The 20609-nt window shown below is 40.9% G+C and overlaps 2 protein-coding genes across 7 annotated transcripts in view; one reads left to right on the top strand and one right to left on the bottom strand.

The window, feature by feature from the left end:
* Positions 1-20609, top strand: part of APOH (apolipoprotein H) — a 351268-nt gene that overhangs the window by 123718 nt on the left and 206941 nt on the right. The gene's annotated exons all lie outside the window — the stretch shown is intronic.
* The window catches only part of PRKCA (protein kinase C alpha), a 187017-nt gene that overhangs the window by 19100 nt on the left and 147308 nt on the right, over positions 1-20609 (bottom strand). For 3 of the 6 annotated variants that reach the window (XR_014544416.1, XR_014544417.1, XM_083598717.1), the window contains exons 9-13: positions 8458-8481; positions 4606-4749; positions 3439-3612; positions 1461-1552; positions 543-605 (exon numbers count right to left, since the gene is read on the bottom strand). Coding sequence is in view for 2 of the 6 variants with exons in the window: in XM_083598717.1 (XP_083454843.1) it covers positions 543-605; positions 1461-1552; positions 3439-3612; positions 4606-4749; positions 8458-8481 (497 nt within the window). In the remaining 4 variants the exon portion in view is untranslated. The remainder of the gene's footprint in view (positions 1-542; positions 606-1460; positions 1553-3438; positions 3613-4605; positions 4750-8457; positions 8482-20609) is intronic. The other 3 variants (XR_014544418.1, XR_014544419.1, XM_083598718.1) reach the window with 1 other exon arrangement.

Raw genomic sequence — 20609 nt, 5'->3', positions numbered from 1 at the left:
CAATGCTCCTCTCCATGGGCTCCAATGGAGATTTCAATTCCAGTGACACAGGTTCATAGTCTGGGAGTGCTCATGGGTTAGGTGTGAGAATCTCAGGTGGTCAGATACTGTGAAACTCGAAGAACTAACTACTGTAACATGTATTGTACTCTGCCTAAAGTATTCTGCCCTCAAAGGGAGTTCAGAAGTTTCCACTTATGCAGTATGTATACTCTCATTTTGGAAATTGGAATACATTTGTTTCTTCAGTCTGAATTGTGGCAACTGCTGTGGTTATTGTTCAGTTTCCAGATACTCAGTTTTATGCTCTAAGGTGGCCAGAATAGACCACATAATCAAGCAATTCAAGGTTCAAATTCTCACTTAGCCATGAAACTCACTAGCTGGGCCAGTTACCATTTATCAGCCTAACCTATTCCTTCCTGAGAATGCATGCAGCCAACTTCCTCCTGCCCTCATAACTATTTTTCCGCCGGTGGTGACAAACTTTGTTTTTCTGCAGAGCAAACAAAAGTGTTTCTGGGTGCGACTTGAATACTCACCGATAAATGATTCCTTTTTTATGCAGGAAGAACAGCCCCACTGAGATCTCTGAAGCATAGAACCTGCAAGAAAAGGACACCGCATTAGATACAGGAATATGTTTCGGAGCTTCCATTGTGGCACTTGCCAAGGAACCGCTGCCTCTCCCTATTTTAAAAATTGTTCTGGCTTTTTTGGGGTTTTTTTGGCTGTTTGTGTGCATGTATGGGAGGCTGCTTGTTGTTGCTGCTGCTGTTGTTGTTGGGCTTTATTACAACCAGCAAAATAACTCGAGGAATGTGTCAAGAAAGGAATGTGGCCTGGAGAGTGCTCTATGGGCCAGATAGAGAGGTCTGCATTTGGGCCTGAGCTTAAGGTTCCAGACCTCTGTTTTATGTCCTTCCTTGCTCTTTTCGATCCCTCAGGGCTCTCTGGCTGGTTACCAGGGACCTCATCCTGGAGGGGCCTATGTCCCTTTCTCTCCTGAAGGAGAGTTATCGGTATCAGCCCAGAATGTTACACAAAGCTTAAAAGAAATATAATACAACCTGACAAAAGCTGTGTGAACAGGAGATAGCATATGTCATATCAGACGATATCTAATTTTTGTGACTGCCGCTGTTGCTTAGCTTGTTTAAGAGTCGCACAGGATACAGAGATCCAAGAAATACATTTCCTTGCCAAATGCTCAGTGACTTAATTACATGAAGATAACGGAAATGACTGGCGCCTAGAATGTAATTGTTCTGAGCAGTTCACAAATCTGCGTAATACTGACGAGCTTTGGGAAGCCAGAGTTGCTGCATAGGGTTGCCAACGACACACCCTAGTAAAGGGGGCAGGGCGGGGATGGGAAGGAGAGAAGACAAATATAGCCCTAGAACAAAATATTAAATGACAACTCTGATTTGAAAATGAACAGAGAAAGAGACACTCACACGGCTTGAGGCTCCTTGAATTTTCCTACTTGCTGGATATGATACATGAGGTCACCGCCATTCACGTACTCCATGACAAAATATAGGCGATCCTAGCACACAACGTGAAAGCAAAAATATATATCAGGCAGTAGAGACCTGTCACTATGAAATTGTTAAGAGAAATCTTAAGCAGATTTACACTGAACACAAATCTGTATTATTATAACACAGCAGCACAGACAAGTCATGTAACAATATCGTATAGCTATAATAACGTCAATGCTCTTCTGTTCGGTAGACAAACTCCTATTGGCTTTTCATAATGATATTTGATTATTGAGCCTGTCACTGAGGGGGTGGGTAGGAGCCTTCCCCTCCCAATCATTATTTCTGAGACAAAATAAGGAACACATAAATTGATATTGCAGTGTTGACTTTAATTTCCCTAAATTTCTGTTTTTTACAGAAAAATAAATGGAACCAGTGCCAGATATAGGGCAGGGAGAGCGGTTCACCCACACAAGGTGCCCAGCTGGGGGAGGGAGAGAAAATCCAATTTAGTGCCACATAGAAATGGTTAAATTTACTTCCCAATTACAGAGCTACCCTTATGACTTCTTTTCCTTATGTCTATTAATTGCTTCATCAACAGTCAAACAGTTTGAAGTATATTTAGAACACACTGTACCAGAAACTCATTAATTTAGCATTCCTATTGTAGGATTTATACATTCATTTTTATTCCTTTGCCACAGCATCATTAATTTACTGTCCAGTAGCTTATTATTTTTCTTTTTTCTTTTTTTAGAAAAAGAAATTTCTTTTCATTGTTTTGAAGTGGATGCCCCCAGCAAATTTCATTATTTTAATTAATGTGGGCAAATCACAGCTTTCAAGATTTATTTTGGGGTTGTGTGATAGAGATATATCTCTTACAAAACTCGCTATTAAATTAAAATTTTAAATAAGCATTGCACTGCTTTACTGCATATGCTTACTCAATGACACATTTAAATCTTTTGTGCAGAAATAGGGTTCCCCTCCCATTCTTAATTCTATAATGCTTATTTCCTTTATTACAGATCCAATTCCATCCGGGAGAATATGGAATGAAATACAGAATGAAACCGTAATTCATTCAAGGTTGTAGCTCAGAACGGCATCTGAGAAATTGCTCAGAGAATAAAGTGACAGAGTTCAATGAAGTCTGGTGCATGGTCACTTGTAAGCTCAGCCTGTGAACTGTCTTCACTGAAAAGCATTATAAAAACTCTGCCTGTGCTATTAGTTCTGGAACAGCCATTTCACACGTGCTGATCACCCATTGACACCCATCATGTAATGAGTGTGTGCATGGATGAACTGACTAGTTTTCTTGTGCATCATCAGTTCAAGTTAAACTGAACATGCATGAGAAAGCCAATGATGAATTTTATAAGTCTGAAATATCTACTGCAAAGGTTCTAGAGGCAGTCATTTCTAAGCAAAGTTGTTAGTTGTTGCTTAAGGCTTATGTCAGGAAAACACTTGACATATGGCAAGCCTAGTTCAATGACAAAATGAAGAGGATGGGATTCAACCAAATTGTTCCATGCATGGACCAGAGTCTTCTCACACAATGAGGCTTCCGTCTCTCTACTCCCCCTGTGTACCCCACACCCCTAAATCTGCTCTGGCTGGTTGGGGAACGACAGAACAGGTCTAGGGTGTGTGGAGGGGGGCGGGAAAGTCTTGTTGTGTGAGTGGCCCCTGTTCCATGCATGCATACAGCACCTTGTGGTATGCTGAATTCCACCTAGAGCCTGTATATTCAAAACTCTGTCCTTATTTTAACAATTTGTTAACTAAATTATCATTACCATCTAAATCTCAAAGAGCTCAGAAGTTTGTTGCGAATGTTACTGAAAGACAGTGCCAAGAGTGGTGACCTTGGCAGACAACTGAATAGCTGCAGGAGTCAGAAGAAATCAGGGTCACCCGTGAACATGTGACGTACCACAGTCTGGAAGCAAGAATGAAGCTGGGTTAGGAAGGGAGGCTTGTCCTGCAAGGCTAGAACTCTCTTTTCAACCATGGTACACTCTACATCGTCATCCTGAATCACCACATCCTTTTTCAATATTTTGACTGCATACAGTTCTTCTGTCCCTTTTCGTTCTGCCAGCATCACCTGCACAAAGGAGAGGGTGAAAAATTTGATGGCCACAGGAGACAGGTTATTTCTTATAAAAATCTATAGACAAGCAGCCCTGGTGATTTGTCTCCTGCTCTAAGGAAGTGCAGTCAAATTCTTATTAAAATATTACTGTTCTACAATGAAGCTATGCTACACAATCAGTTTTGTAAATATATATATATAAGGAACTGCATCAGATCTCAACAGCCAATTACATCTCCCAGGAATATGTACATATTTTTTGATGTAGAGATTACATCTTCTTTTATTAAACACCATTAAAGTAACAGAACAATAGCAGGTTGCTTAGTGGCTAACAGCTGAACTAGAAGACCTTCCTACTCTTGTAAATTCAAATTTTAATCATAAAGTTGCATGGCCATCTCTAGAATGGCTCTTATGACTTTAAGGAATGGTCTGCAGCATTTTCAGCCATTAAGCAATTAAAGATGCATCTCATTCAGAAATGAAAAAAAAGGGGGTTGAGCTATTATCCTCCTTTCTCAAATGTTGGCAGTGTGGACTCCCATATGCATGATGTTGAGCTGTTCACTAATGTTACTTTTCTTAGGTGAGGTCTTGAATACAGATGTTATTTGGAATCAGGCACCAGGCAAGGAATTGTGACATGTGAGGGCACTCGGTGCAGTTAAGAACAGTTATTGAATTCTTCACCATCCAATACAATAATGGATTGAGAACTTGCATTCCCCATTTTATACTCAATCTGAGCACAACAGAACACCTACGAGGATATTAAGTCTGATTTTCTGGGGACACATGCCCAGTAGTTGCTAATTCTGTTTAGCACAGTTCTTCCCTTTATCAAGGATTGGGAACACTGACTCTCTTCCTTCATACATTCAGTATTCCTCCTTTTCCTTTAATTGTTGTTGCTCCCCCCCCCCCTGTGTATTATTCATTTGAGTAAAACACAAAACCCCATTAAAATAAGGCACATGAGAAGAAATCATCAAGGCTACCTACCTTCCCAAAACTCCCCTTTCCAAGCACCATGAGAAAGTTGAAATCTGTCAGCTTAACCTGATCAAGGTTATTAGATGGTAAACTACAGCTCCGGTCTTCAATTGGAGATATGACTTTGTTAGCTGAAGGTCCAAGTCTGGCTTTCTAAATAAATAAAGAATATAGCTGTAAGGTTTGCACTTTGCTTTCAAAGCTATGATTCTGACCCTTGTGCAATGAGAGAGGGAGTAGGAATGAGATTACTAGCTGCATCCTCATCACACTCCATGAGTTGGAGGGTTAACTTCTGAAGTGGGAGCCTTTTCTACTCATAGGTAAAGGACCCCTGGATGGTTAAGTCCAGTCAAAGGTGACTATGGGGTTGCAGCGCTCATCTCGTTTTCGGGTTGAGGGAGTTGGCGTTTGTTCACAGATAGCTTTCCGGGTCATGTGTCCAGCATGACTAAACTGCTTCTGGCACAACGGAACACTGTGATGGAAACCAGAGTGGACAGAAATGTCGTTTACCTTTCCACAGCAGTGGTACCTATTTATCTACTTCCACTGGCATGCTTTTGAACTGCTAGGTTGGAAGGAGCTGGGACAGAGCAACTGGGACAGAGCCTGAACCAGGCAAATGCCTGCATGGGATTAATCTGAAGGTTTGTTCTCAGAGAAGGAACTGCGCAAAATATTGCATAAGCACAAATTCAAAAGACCCATTCCAACAATATTGTGGGTATTGTTATAGGTGGCAATAATCTGTGCGACTAGATAGAAGCAACTTCTCTCACCTGGTTAAGAACACCCAAGAGAACAACATCAAAATAAATTATTACCTTCATGCCAAAATCCCTCAAATCAATTGATTTGAGAGCTTCCCTTTCAAAACATGAAGAGTGTCCTTAATAAAATTCATGCATTTAATATGTTGCAGGGTATACAAAACATTTTGAAATGTTTCAGTTGAAATATGCTCTTCATAGTGATGTTTTTCACAACATGTGACATGCTTTTTTTGGAAAGAAAGTCTTTACTCTCAACGGACAGTATATTATAGCAACCCACATTACGAGACTTACTTTCTGACCAATTACCACCAACAAATTTGATTTTCAATCAAAACATTGTTCTCAGTGGGAAAAATATTGTTGCACTCAAAGCATTTGTCATGAGATGTTTATGATTTGCAAATGCATCCTTTAGGGTAAATAAAATTTAAAAGCAGCAATGAACAGTTCTTTGTATAAGCTGCTTTCCAAACCACAGAATGTTAAGACAAGGAGAATTCAAAGACTTATCTCTTAAGGAAAATCTCTCCCTAAAATATAACTAGCTTGGGCTACAGTCAATGAATTCATTTTGTTAGCACCAAAATTTGCACCTGCACAATGGAACAGTCTCTTCTCTCAGTCTGTGCCCCCTGTACCCCACAAACCTGCTCCAAAGGGTTAGAGAAACCTCTACAAAACCCCTAGGAAATTTCCCCAGACCTTCCTTGTCATTTTTGTGCCTAAAATTAACATCCAATCATTTTAATAAAGAAGCATGAATACTGGGGTTTTCTAGCTGCTTCAAAAAGTCCCGCCCCGCCCCACCCTCCGCAAAAAAAATTACAGCCAAAGGTGATGTGTAGAGTCAGAAATGCTTCAACAAATTTTCACTGTATCATTTCAGTAATAACTTCACTGGCAATATCAATTGGCTAAATGTAGTATACTCCTCATAAGTGGCATACAGAAAATCAACTGAGACAAGACTTTTACCAGAACAGAAAATTCTTAGAACTGTAAACTCAGATTTGAGTGTTTTATGCCCAAGTCAAATTAAGATGACAGATAGATTTATACAGGGGCTTAAAATAATAATAAAAACAACAATAACAGTAAGTAAAGAGTAGCCCCTATTACTTGAATAAAAGGTTGTGTTTAAAGCCACAACCACTACACTAAAAGTCAGTGAATCCTCACACCATGTCATAATGGCAATTATGGTGTTATCCATATACCATCATCCAAATCTCTGGATGACCTCTTACAGAGGCTTTGTACAGATGTTAAAAGGCATAAGGGACAATACCGAACCCTGCAAACCCCCACAGCATAATCATCTCAAGGTTGAGCAGCTGTGTCCCAGTGCTATGCTCTGGCAATGATCCTGCAGGTAGGAGTGTAACAGAGCCGTTCCAGGAGAATATCATAGTATCCAAAGCCATTCAGAGGTCAAGACAAATAAACAGTTATCATTCCCCTGATATAAGATATCAACCAGGGTGATCAAGTCTGTTTCAGCGCTAAACCCTGGCCTGAAACCAGATCAAAATGGGTCCAAGATATCGGTAAGAACACAACGATAATAAAGAGTGTAATCCTGTCCCACTTATTTTTGCTACAGAGTTCAGTGGAACCAGGACTGGATACAAAATCTGGAGGAATTTGTAAAGGTAACTTACAAGACAACAGGTAATACTGGGGGACATGTCTTACATTGCTAGAAGATCTACAAAAGGAGCTAGGAAGCTTTAATTTCCATCTAGACAACCCACTCCCAATTATTGGGGATGACCAATCATCATTCTCCAACACTAGGTTCTTGCCTGAAGCAAGTGCTAGCTAATTTTTTCTACATATTGGAGCCAAATTGCAGAATATGAAATATCACAATACCTAAAATTAATTATATGCCTCCATTTTTAGGATACAGAGTATGATAATTATTTATAGTGTGTATCCCAAGGCTGGCTCCTGACCTTTGAACTGAGGTTGAAAGGAAGCAAGCATCCTATCAGGTCTATCAAACCTGACACAGTACATCCATCAATGGGAAATAATCCCAAGGGGTTTTAATTGAGTTCAACATAATTTATTAGGATAAGAACCTTCACTTGAATATTTTTCATAGCTGTCCTCCTTTTTTAATAAGAAATCAATATATGAAACAGATTTTAAGCCCAGCACAAAAATCAATAAAGATCAAAATATTTTAGTGTATATCTTAATGAAAAAATGCAGGACCTTTTTCAGATTTATTTTTTAACATATATCTATATAATACAAACTTTTTGTGGTATTGGTTATGAAGAACTCAGAGAGCTTTTAAGCCTCTGAATCACAATATTCTGTCACGCTGTATCACAAGCCAAATCTCACCATGCAATATGCAATGCATGCCGAATAGACTTCAGGCAGAATACCATGCAATGGACTTACTCTGCCTTAGCCAGAGAAGGTGCTATAGGTAGACATTTAAACAAGGAGAAAAAAGTTGTGTTCAGTATAAAACACAGAACACTGCTTTTGCCCTTTGGATTTTCATGTTAATGTTTCAGAAACCAGTGCTTTCTGAAGAAGCAAAATACCACTGGAAAATATACACTTTACAGTCTGATACCATTTCTGCTAATGGTGGGGTACATTCATAGTCCTCCCCTGGTTCAGCAGCACTTATTAGGATCGCTGATTTCCTCATTCCTCTGCATAACACAACTGGGCTTTCAAATTTTAAGCCAAGAGCACAGAAGGAGCAAAGACCGTTCTGGTCTCCTTTCAGGCATGCAAGACCTGTGCAAATTGGCTGGGGAGCTTTTCATTGCACATAGGATCCTACTTTAAGTGCAAGCCAAAGCAGGTTAAAACTATACATAAAGCTGCCCAGGAGATAACTATCGGAATCTCTTTTTTGATGATTTGTCATTATTAGAAACTCATCTTGCATATTGACACTACACATGTTAATATCTCTTAGTAAAACTAAACGAAAAACCCACAGACAAACTTCAAATGCAGATTTCAAATGGAAATTAGTTGCACCACGAAGAGGGTAGAAAAATCCCAAGACATGCACGTAGTCTTACTTTCTTTGGTTTGGACGCACCTTATCTTGGACCTTTCTTTTACCCTGTAACCACAGGCAAGTTATTACTTTTGGGCATTGAACGAAACCACTATAATTCTATAAGCAAAAAACAAACAAACCCAAGTCCCACCTGGTACAATTATAGGGGGTTCCATTCACTATCTACTCCACAACTCTCTTTGGGTTTTACCTGCAAGTACTTTATGGAGAGCATTCCTTCACAGAGAACTAGCAAGAACATACCCTCCCAACTCAACAGGAGGAGAAAAGTGATCATAGCCCAGTCCTCATGCTTTCTCTGCCGGCAATTTAATCCTTAGAAGGGCATGTACCAATAGCACTGCCACAAAACATGTTAGCTTGCCTTCATGAAAAAAACAGGAATGGGTATCTTCAGAAGTATATCTTCAGAAACTGATATGTTTTTTCCTAATTTGTGGATTTCACAATTTCAAGAATTGTGTCTGCAGATTCATTACAGACTAGAGGGAGGCTGAGCAGGGTGCTTTCCTGAATTCAAAAGCCAATCTGTTATACTCAAGCAGAGAAGTAACCATGGTTGCATCCATACCATACATTTCAAGCACTTTTCAAAGTTATGGCTTCACCCAAAGAATCCTGGGAACTGCAGTTTGTTAAAGGGGTTGGGAATAATAGCTTGGAGACACACTGAAGAACCCAGGATTTTTTGGGGAGGAAGAGCCATGACTGTTAACAGTTGCAAACAGTTCAAAATTGAACTATTAACTTCAGTGGCAATCACACTTCATCCATTGCTCCGAAACGTCTCTCACACACCCTTGTTTATTTCTATACAAAATCTTCTGGATTCAGTTTAAAGTAACTATAGTCTGGTATTGCATCTTGTCTCCAAACCATGATTTGAACCTGCAGTTTGATGTGGGTTTGCAAACCATGGTTTAGAGGTTGGCTCGAACCACAAATTTGCCTCAGCAAATTTTACCTCAGCAAACAATGCTTAGCAAAAAACCGAAAAGCAAGCAAATAATAATAATAAACCCAGGAAGTGGAAGAAGGAACCCATGGACAAGAATGGGAAAGCACTTTGCTTTTGTGCTACGTTTTAATTAAACCTATGAGTCACACTACAACTAACTGCAACTAGTAGCAGGACTACTATCTGGTCCATTTGAGAAGGCACAGTATGCCTGTTGTCATAGCAACATGTTTAAGACAATCTCGAAGGAGCTCTCTTGCCTGCCTTCTCTTCAGTACACAGAAAACATGAAAAATGGTTTATGTGTGTGTTTTCATCTAATACACAGGAATATGAACCTATGTTTTCTGTAGTTTCTTTTTGGCGAACAATCACTTCAACGTCATCCTGCAGTTGATCCCTGCATTGCAGGGGGTTGGACTAGATGACCCTCGGGGTCCCTTCCAACTCTACAGTACAATGATTCTAGACTTATGTGACATACATCTCTGCGGCTCACTACAAATTACTACTCTGAGCTCAGGAAGTCTTAGGAGATATAAACAGTATGTGACCAATGCAGCAGAGCCCATGCAGATTCCCCAAAATGTTATTGAGCTTTGAGGAAGAGAAATCAGAGTTTGTTTATGTCCCTGCTGTTGATTTAAAAACAGAGCGAGGGATAATAATAATAATAATAATAATAATAATAATAATAATAATAATAATATATTATTTATACCCCGCCCATCTGGCTGAGTTTCCCCAGCCACTCTGGGCGGCTTCCAATCGAATGTTAAAAACAATACAGCATTAAATATTAAAAACTTCCCTAAACAGGGCTGCCTTCAGATGTCTTTTAAAGATAAGATAGCTACTTATTTCCTTCACATCTGAAGGGAGGGCACTGCACAGGGCGGGCGCCACTGAGAAGGCCCTCTGTCTGGTTCCCTGTAACCTCACTTCTCGCAATGAGAGAACCGCCAGAAGGCCCTCGGTGCTGGACCTCAGTGTCCAGGCAGAACGATGGAGGTGGAGACGCTCCTTCAGGTATACAGGACCGAGGCCGTTTAGGGCTTTAAAGGTCAGCACCAACACTCTGAATTGTGCTCAGAAACATACTGGCAGCCAATGCAGATCTCCCAGGACCAGTGTTATGTGGTCTCAGCAGCCGCTCCCAGTCACCAGTCTAGCTGCCACATTCTGGATTAATTGCAGTTTCCAGGTCACCTTCAAAGGTAGCCCCGGGATGGGTGCCTTAGCTATTTTCTTACTAATTAGAGGGGAGGTAAACAGCCCCCCCTCTCTCTCTCTGTGTGTGTGTGCATGTGTTCAGCCTAAGAGCCAAGACAACAAAAAGAAGGCAATGGCTGCTACTGGGTAGCAGATGGAGTAACAGGAGGAATGCCATAGGAAATGAGTAAAATAACAAGTTTCTGGTTGAAACCACCAAGTGAGGAAAGAGATCATGGGCTGTAGCACTCCCAGAATTCCACTTGTTCCCCACAGCAGACTAGGAATACAATTGAGCTCTATCTTCGGCACCGGGAGGGGATAAAAGGATGCGAAACAGGGGTGGCCAACATGGTGCCCTCCAGATGTTGCCGGACTACAACTCCCATGACCTCTGACCACTGATCTGTGCTGGCAGGGGCTGAGGGGAGTTGCAAATTTCTGTGCCCGCGATCCACGTATGCTAGCCCTGGTGTAGAATGATGAATGGCAGGGATAGGCCTTTTCATGCTGAGGACTTCAGTCCCTGTTGAAAGTCATTGGTTCAGGGGCTGCACACCAGTAGGGAGCACAGCAGGGCTGGAACCAAAAGTGTGTCCCTGTCTTTCTTTCTGCCACCCCTTTTTTCCTCTTTTTGTTGCCCTTTCTTGCTACCCCCATAAAATCAGGACAAATACACCAAGGGAGTGAGCAGGTTGCCCAACCCTGCTCTACCAGGAGAGAGTGGAGTTGTTCACATGACAGGGAGGAATCCATAGGGATTGAGCACTGCAACTAGGAACTGCCATCCTAGGTAATCATTTTTTTTTAAGTTCACAGATCTTCCCTACCCAGAAGCCTCTTTTCAAGCCCATGTATCTCCCTGGACACCCAGGATAATACCAGTTTATGTATAAAAGCAGCAGTCTATGTTATTTTCCAGCTATACTTTAATGTATATGGAGGGAGAGATAGAATATGTGTTAAACATTTCCCCATTGACATAAGCAGAACTTTTAAAAAAATCAATTCCTTTTGCCTGGATTGCATACTGTGCCTTTAAGCATTAGGAAGAGAAATGTTCCCGAATCAGATTAATGAGTCTCTCGGAATGCTTCACTCACTATATTGCTGCTTCTACCACAGAGTAAGAAGACAAATTATAGCTTAAAGCAGAACAGAGACTACCTGCAGCATTATATGCTACATATAAAAATATTGGCATGAAATCACAATTATGCGGTCTGCAGTAATAAACAAACAAACACATAAATAAATGTATGCAGTTCTAATTTCTTACATTAGGATCCCAACAACCTGATTTAATTCTTAAGAGATGTTTAAAAGGACTTGCTGCGTATTTTCTTTGTTATAGTAATGCACTACTGCCCTCCTGTGGTTTGCAAATTTAAAGGAAACTTATTATACTCAGTTTAAAATTACAGACATGTGTGCACACACAAACACACTTTTGTGTATTGTATATCTGAAGTATCATAGCGGTAGAATCCATCATGCCAAGGAAACCTGTAGACAAAGTTGTTTCATATTACTTCCTGCAACAGTATTTGCAAAAGTCAGTCTTCAGAAGCAATTCACTGACTACTTAGGTAAAAAAAGATAAAGGTAAAGGACCCCTGAACGGTTAGGTCCAGTCAAAGGCAACTATGAGGTGCGGCACTCATCTCACTTTTCAGGCCAAGGGAGCTTTCCGGGTCATGTGGACAGCATGACTAAACTGCTACTGGCGCAACGGGACACTGTGATGAGTGCCAGAGTGCATGGAAATGTCGTTTACCTTCCTGCCACAGTGGTACCTATTTATCTACTTGCACCGGTGCACTTTCGAACTGCTAGGTTGGCAGAAGCTGGGACAGAGCAACAAGCGCTCACCCTATCGCATGGATTCGAACCTCCAACCTTCCGGTCAGCAAGCCCAAGACCAAGAGGCTCAGTGTTTTAGACCACAGCGCCACCTGCGTCTACTTACCTGGCTACTTACAATATAATGGGTCACCCACATTCATGGGTGATTGAAGGTTGATTGGAGGTGGAGGAGAACAAATAAAGAAGCAGCAATCTGTGAAAGGCATTTGAACAGACCACAACTTCTTTTGAAAGGAGCATGTCCTACCATGTATCTTATAAAACTAGCATGGATAGGATAGTTCAAACGTCTTTTGACCCCTTATCCAGGGAGATTGCCATGGAAAAGTCATCTACTGATTGCCCAGCAATTGTATAAGGTAATTGGTCTCCCTTGTGGGCAAAGGTGCCAACTCTTGGGGCCCTGGTCCCTTTGGCCCTCCCTCAATAAAATATGTAGGGATGTTGCCCCCCCCAATATTTTCTGCAAGTTGACACCCCCCCTCCTGCCTCCTGCCCTCCCTTGGGCAGCCACCTCACTGCTAACTGGGCACCGCCCTCTTTTCCCAAGCCATGATTTAGCTTAACATGTGGACGCGGGTGGCGCTGTGGGTTAAACCACAGAGCCTAGGACTTGCTGATCAGAAGGTCAGCAGTTCAAATCCCCACGACGGGGTGAGCTCCCGTTGCTCAGTCCTTGCTCCTGCCAACCTAGCAGTTCAAAAGCACGTCAAAGTGCAAGTGGATAAATAGGTACCGCTCTGGCGGGAAGGTAAACGGCATTTTCATGCGCTGCTCTGGTTCGCCAGAAGTGGCTTAGTCATGCTGGCCACATGACCTGGAAGCTGTATGCTGGCTCCCTCGGCCAATAAAGCAAGTGAGCGCCAGAACCCCAGAGTCGGCCATAACTGGACCTAATGGTCAGGGGTTCCTTTACCTTTACCATGTGGACTAGGTCTATGTTTTCACCAAACTAAAAGATTTAGTGCCACCTGCAAACCTGGCCACCTCACTGTTCAAAACCCTAACTCATTTATGAACTAGTTAAAAAGCATTGATCTCAATACAGTTCTTTGTGGGACCCCACTGTTTACACCTCTCTTTTGCAAGGAATGTATAACATTCCCATTCTCCCCCTAACGTTTAGATTTTCCCAGATCTGCATTGTTCCTTCCGCCTAAGTTTCAGCAAGAGAGAAAAATTCAGCCAATGTACATTCTCCATGAAAACGCAACCTATGAAAAATAAAACCTCAAGGGAGATTAAACATGAAAAGGCAGAACAAAATCTTATCAAAACGATCGTGAACTATTTCTTTCTAACTCCCATAAGGAGCATCTCCACCCCCATCATTCACAGCCCAGACACTGAGGTCCAGCTCTGAGGGCTTTCTGGCGGTTCCCTCACTGTGACAAGTGAGGTTGCAGGGAACCAGGCAGAGGGCCTTCTCGGTAGTGGTGCCCACCCCGTGGAACGCCCTCCCATCAAACGTCAAACAGATAAACAATTATATGACTTTTAGAAGACATCTGAAGGCAGCCCTGTACAGGGAAGTTTTTAATGTTTGAAGTTTTATTGTGTTTTAATATTTTGCTGGAAGCTGCCCATAGTACCTGGGGCAACTCAGTCAGATGGAGCGGCATATAAAGAATAAAATCATCATCATCATCCACCCCCAAAAGGTAGGGTGTCTAGTCTCCCTTCCTTGACTAACAGGGCTTTTGATAAGTTCTATTTCCATCTCCTGTCTGAACTATTTCAAGACTCAGGGCCAAAGCCTGAATCCCACAAGTGATATAGATTCAAAGCTGCACTGTTTTTCTGTATTTATATTTTACTCAGATCTGCATTATTTTGAGATTGATCTAAGCAAGATTCATATATATAATATTTGTGTTTCATCAATTTATTCTGATAAGCAGGAATGCTGGTCAGCAGGATTGCTTCAAAAGACCTTAGGATTTTTAATTAAACTGTGAAGGCAGAAGCCTTGAATGCAGAGTAAAGGGTTTTAATTTCCTCAAGTTAATTATCAGAAATCCCTCTGATGTATTTCAACCTTTTTCATAAACTTGTAACCAATTGAAGCTTCTTGTATTTAGTCTTTATTTGCTCTTGTAAAAGTGGAGGTTACTGAAAGCAAAAATGTAACGGAAGAAAATGTCATGGGAAGACGAATGCCAGGGACTTTTTGTGTTTTTTAAAAGCTTTTTACCACAGCTATCAGTTTTAAAAGCAACACAAAATCCTTCCGATTAAGAATACTGTTAATTTGAACAATACAGAATGTTTGGCATGGTTTAGGCACAGAAATTCTTTGTTATATTATGCAAAGAACAAAACGAGTATGAAATTACAAGCTAATATTCAGGATCTAAGGGAAGCAGCTAACATATTTTAAATTTAGCTGCCTGTTTGTAGGACTACAGTTTTAAAGCACAGGCAAACCTTATTTCAGAAATACAGTTCTGCAGGGAACAGATTTTTCCAGTATATTTTAAAGCATGCACACACACAGAAGTACTCACAATAGCTGTAATCTCACTGGAAATGACTTCCTATCTTCCAGCACCAGATTAAGCCCCTTTTATTTCCCCCGTTCTTTTAGTATTTATATTTAGACTTATTTTAGCCTGGATATTCATCTTATTCTGAGGCTAAGTTGCTTCAGGTTGTGCCCATTGATTTCCCTCCGCTGACATCAGCGTAAAGTGAAGGAAGGTGAATTTTGCAAACTTCTTCTCGATGTGACCCTCAGCACCGTTTTAAGTAAAATAAAATAAATGAATAAATTATATTCCACATCAAGTACAACATAGGCGAGAAATATCTATAAATGCAAGGGGGGGGGAAATAAATAAATATGTTGTAACGGTCAGCTTGTTAGCGATTTCAAGTCACTTATGTGTGATGCTTCATCATATATTTATAGATAGGCTTTGGGACCTAATTTATGGACCTAATAGGTATCTAAAGCCATTTGATTTGTTTTTTTATCTTATATTTTGGAAATGTACATTCAGGGTTTTTTTCCTTTAAATTTTTTTGGGGGCCCCCAAGAGAGTGGGGCCCTAAACTATAGCTTGTTTAGCTTATAGCTTGTTTAGCTTACACGTAAATCCGGCACTGCACACACAGACTCTTTAAAAAGTAAAACTGAATCCAATGTTGTGTGAGTGAAGTTCTACTCAGACAAAAACCTGCAACTTGATCTCAGGGACCACTGTGCAAAATTTGGTTATGATATCTTAAGAGGTGTTGAAATGCATAGTGAACAAGCAACTTTCTAAAGCCTTTAAGTCAGGTACAGACAAACTCCGGTCCTCCAGATGTTTGGGACTATGATTCCCATCATCCCTAGCTAACAAGACCAGTGGTCAGGGATGGTGGGAATTGTAGTCCCAAACCCCTGGAGGGCTGGAGTTTGCCTATGCCTGATTTAAGTGGATGAGCAGCGATAACTAATATTAGAAGATTCAATGCATCCTAAAGAGGTGACACATATGAACTGGGATCTGAATTTTGGAAAGCAAAAAATAACCCTGGAAAGAAATGTTGTGGATGCAAATGAAACAATTCAAAAGGAGAAAACTACCTTGAAGAAGGCAATATGTACTTGGAGTACTGAAAACGACAGAAAAGGATGGAGGGAGCCTGCCTTGTTAAAAATGGGAGAGTGAACCAAAACAATAATAATGAGTTGCAACAGATTTATGGCAGCAGCAATGTAGGAAACACCACTTATTTTTGAAGGGATAGCTGAGAGCCCAGTAAAAATCAGTAACTTCACCTCCAATAGCAGACACAATGCATGGTATTGCCCTTAAGCAAAAAGGGGAAAGTACATCATTAATGAAGGAAGCAAAACATACCCCTATCTGCATAAATTGTCATTTACCTCAATACACAGCACCATTTGACAGATGGAATCATTGACCAAGACAGTGTTCCCAGCCTACCATTTGCCTGTTAAAGGTATCCATTTGAGAAGAGCAATAAGTTTAATGAGGCTTGCATGCAAGGATAACTTGATCTCTGGGGGAGGGAGAAAATATGAATAAAATAATGATATAGTGCAATTCTATATACTGTAACAGAAAGGTAGCCGTGTTGGTCTGCCATAGTCAAAACAAAAAAAAATTTTTCTTTCCAGTAGCACCTTAAAGACCAACTAAGTTAGTTCTTGGTATGAGCTTTCGTGTGCATGCACACTTCGTCAGATACACGAAGTGTGCATGCACACGAAAGCTCATACCAAGAACTAACTTAGTTGGTCTTTAAGGTGCTACTGGAAAGAAAAATTTTTTTTTGTTTTGACTATATACTGTAATTTCATGGAGGTGTGGCAATGAGAGAAACCTTAAGAGGGAGCACCATGTTTCTCATGCAGTGAGGTAGAATTGTGTAAATCTCCACCTGCAAACATATATATTCATCCCTATTAACATAGGGTGCTTCCAGTTTGAATCATGATGGGTTCTCCCCTCAAAAAGTATCTTCCACTCATTCATGCCCTCTGGCACTTTTGCCTGAATGCCCCTCTCACACTGCCATGCAGCATTACATTTTTTTGAAATCTGTATTTTTTTTAACCTAATTTAGAAATAGCAGTTGTTTGTGAATGACAAAGCACAGCAGGGCAGAGAGTAGATGGGCAAGATCCCTTCTGAAACTTGAACTTTGTAAGTTCTGAGCAGGACAATGCCAGAACTGACTCAGCGACAGCCATGCCAATTTCATAAAAGGCCATGTTATACATTGACTTTTTGTGCCTTTTTTTAATATTTGTGCTTCTTGTTCACAGACTCATTCCTGCTAGTTAGCACACACTATGTGATCCATCATCTTATATGTGGCACAGCCGTGTACTACACTGCTTGCTTGCTAAAGGGCGAGGGAATCATCATAAAGAGTTATTTATGGCAGCTCTGAGTCACCTACCTCTTGCGAGGTGAAAACTGAGGAGTCTTACTTATTTATAGCCAAGACTTGTACTGATACATTCTGCTGGCCTTTAACATAAAACTGTGGTAAAGATAGTTTAAAATTAGACAACACAGAAGCACATCACCCGTGATGAACAAGACCGTAACGGTTAACCCTTCCCCCACAAACCACCACCTTTTCCGGTGCTTCGGCCTGAAGCCAATCTTGTTCTCTTCCAAGGTTCCTGAATAACCCTAGGGAAGCATTGGCAAGGGCAAGAGCAGCACCAGATTCTGAAAGAACTTCAGTGCAGAACCTCGGCGACAGGGAGAGAGTGATGTATGCAAATGCTCCTCCACGGTCTTTGCTTTCCTTGCGGGCTGCAGTAAAATTACTTATATATCACTACTACCAATTGTATGAACATATCACCATAGTTCTTTATTTAGGGGTTTTAATGCCTTGCTTCAGTGCAACAAATGCAAACCGCTTGTTATTTTGCCCACTATGAGCTGCTCCATCCATTTCATGATTCAGGAGGGCCATAATAATGTATGCAGCTAGATTCACATTACTGTGTGTACACTCACGCCCCGGTTTTTCCACATTCATGATTGTGTATCCGTCTCATTATGATGTTCATCACATCATAATGAGATGTGAGAACACTGTACTAAGCACTGGCTATTCACTAAATGGGCAAGATCCAATGTTGCGCCAGTAGACACGATGGGACTCCCCTCTTTCCTCTCCTAGGCCTGCTCTTGAGGGTCCCCCAACCTTCTCAAATTATTTTTGAGGGTATGCTGGGGTCTCTGGGGGAGAGGACAAGGAGTCTCATTTGCACAAGTGGAAAGTTATTGTGCAAGCAAGATGACACAATTGTGTATTATGCAATAAAAGCCAATTGTTTCTGAAGAGATGCTCCACTGGAAGAGGTAACCACCTGCTTCTTAAGGAGATCATCATGCCATGATGAATGAAACATCCTCTTTGTAGCCCATGAGCTAAGAGACCATCATTGTTGAGATATTTGACTTCTTGCATTTTCAGTTTAGTCCATTAGCACACAGATTTTTCTAAAGAAGCACAGAGTAAGAATAAATGGACAGTTCTTCTTCTTCTTACCATTTATTAAATTTGTATATTGCCCTTCATCTGAAGATCACAGGGTGGTTTACAACATAAAAATTCAAAATGAGAACACAAAATACAAACAAACACAAACAAATAGCCCCCCTCCCCCCAAAAAAACATTTAAAAGGCCACAGAATGTTTAATCAGCCAAAAGCATAAACAAACATTTTTGTCTGATGGAGGGAGGTAAAAAAATGGACTCCCCAACGATTGGTCTTGGGACCTGTGCTTTTTAACTTGTTCATAAATGACTTAAAGAGTTGGGAATCTATGGTGCAACCAGACTCAGAATACAGTGTACAGTTCTGGTTGCCTTGGCTCAAAAAAGATATTGTAGAGTTGGAAAGGTCTATCCAATTGGATGCTTGCTATACGAACACAAACAATGGATTAATTGTTTCCTAGAAGTAATCAGGACCATCCCTCAAGTAGGATTTGAAGTAAAATATTTTCTAATGGAGCATTTAAGAAGCATCTTCTGCATTCTTTGCTTGGTATGTTTAAGGTAAATAGAAAACAAGTCATCAAGGTGAAGGCACTTGAAAAAAACAATTCTTTGCTGGCACTTACTGCCTAGGACAGATCATTACTATCATAAGAGAAAGAAATTCCCTGGATGCAATTTTGCCTCCTCCTGTCTAGCCATCTGAGCACCCCTAAGACAACAGCTTGAAGCCTGGAAAAGACTTTTCTATCAGTTCTGCTTAAGATTTGAGCAGTGATTTGGGTTCGTTATTCTTTTCACTGCACAAGCCAGTTGGCATCTTCTGTGGTGGTTAGGCATTCTAGTGTGACTGTGTTCAGATACATGATTTGAACGATAAATTGAGAAGGCATTTAATCAGGGTTGTGCGTATGTGATTGCACCGGGCAGGTTCTGAAATTAATGTCATTTTCTGGAGAACTCCAGTTTTCATTAGGGGGGAAAGCCAGCCTCTAGCTCTTAAATCTGGAGGGGAATATAGGCTTGGCATTGTAATTACAAACTCACAGAACCCACAAGAAAAGGATGAATGGTATCTGCAGCACTCAGAGCTGGTGGCACTGTTTTCCATGTTCCAGATAGCTCTTTGCCTCTTCTTATGCCTATATTTGGATATATACAAATTTACGCAGACCCTATAATTTTTACAGGTCAGAGAGTTCAGGGGGGTTGTAGCAAACTGTAGGTTTGCAATAAAGTCAGAGAAACAAAGTCGTTCAGAATTGTCACGGCTAAAAATTGACCGCTGTTTCTTTAATGCTAAAAGAACTAAATCAGCATGAGTCAGCGGCCTACAATGACTCCTGCAACCTTTCACCAAATGGTACCTGCATATATAGAGTGGTCAATGTTAGTGTTGGGTATGGGTTGGTTGGATGGTAGAAAGCTGGTTGTGTTTGGTGTGTGTAAAAGCTGTCAGTCGTGGTTGGAGAAGAAGACTTTTTAAGAATAAAAGCAGCAATACAGTGGTACCTCGGGTTACATACGCTTCAGGTTACATACGCTTCAGGTTACAGACTCCGCTAACCCAGAAATTTTACCTCGGGTTACGAACTTTGCTTTAGGTTGAGAACAGAAATCGTGCTCCGCCCGCGCGGCGGCAGCAGGAGGCCCCATTAGCTAAAGTGGTGCTTCAAGTTAAGAACAGTTTCAGGTTAAGAACGGACCTCCGGAACGAATTAAGTACTTAACCTGAGGTACCACTGTACTCTGCAAGAATACTCTTTCTCAAAGACTCTTTTGTGCCAACTAAGGACTAGGCAAAGGAGTAAAAAGGAGGTCAGAACCTTTTCTTTTTCAAACACTGAATTTCACAGACACTACCAAAAATGCTTAATTCTCAGAAACAGCCTGGACAGCTCAGTCAGTTAGAGCATGGTGCTAAGAATGCAAAGGCTGCAGGTATGAGACAGCTGAATATTCCTGCATTGCAGGAGGTTGGTCTAGATGATCCTCAGGGTCCCTTCCAACTCTACAATTCTATGATTCTATGAAATCCACTCTTTGCAGCAACATTGTTTCCATGAAAGCTCTTAAGCTGCAAAACACCATACAAAGTGGGTGGGTTTATTTGCTTGTGTTTATCCGTCAAGAAATTACATAAAAGAA

The sequence above is a fragment of the Podarcis filfolensis genome, assembly GCF_964270895.1.
Source record: "Podarcis filfolensis genome assembly, chromosome: 2".
Lineage (NCBI taxonomy): Eukaryota > Metazoa > Chordata > Lepidosauria > Squamata > Lacertidae > Podarcis > Podarcis filfolensis.
Note: the sequence above shows the minus strand (reverse complement) of the source record. Positions and strands in the feature narration are given on the sequence as shown.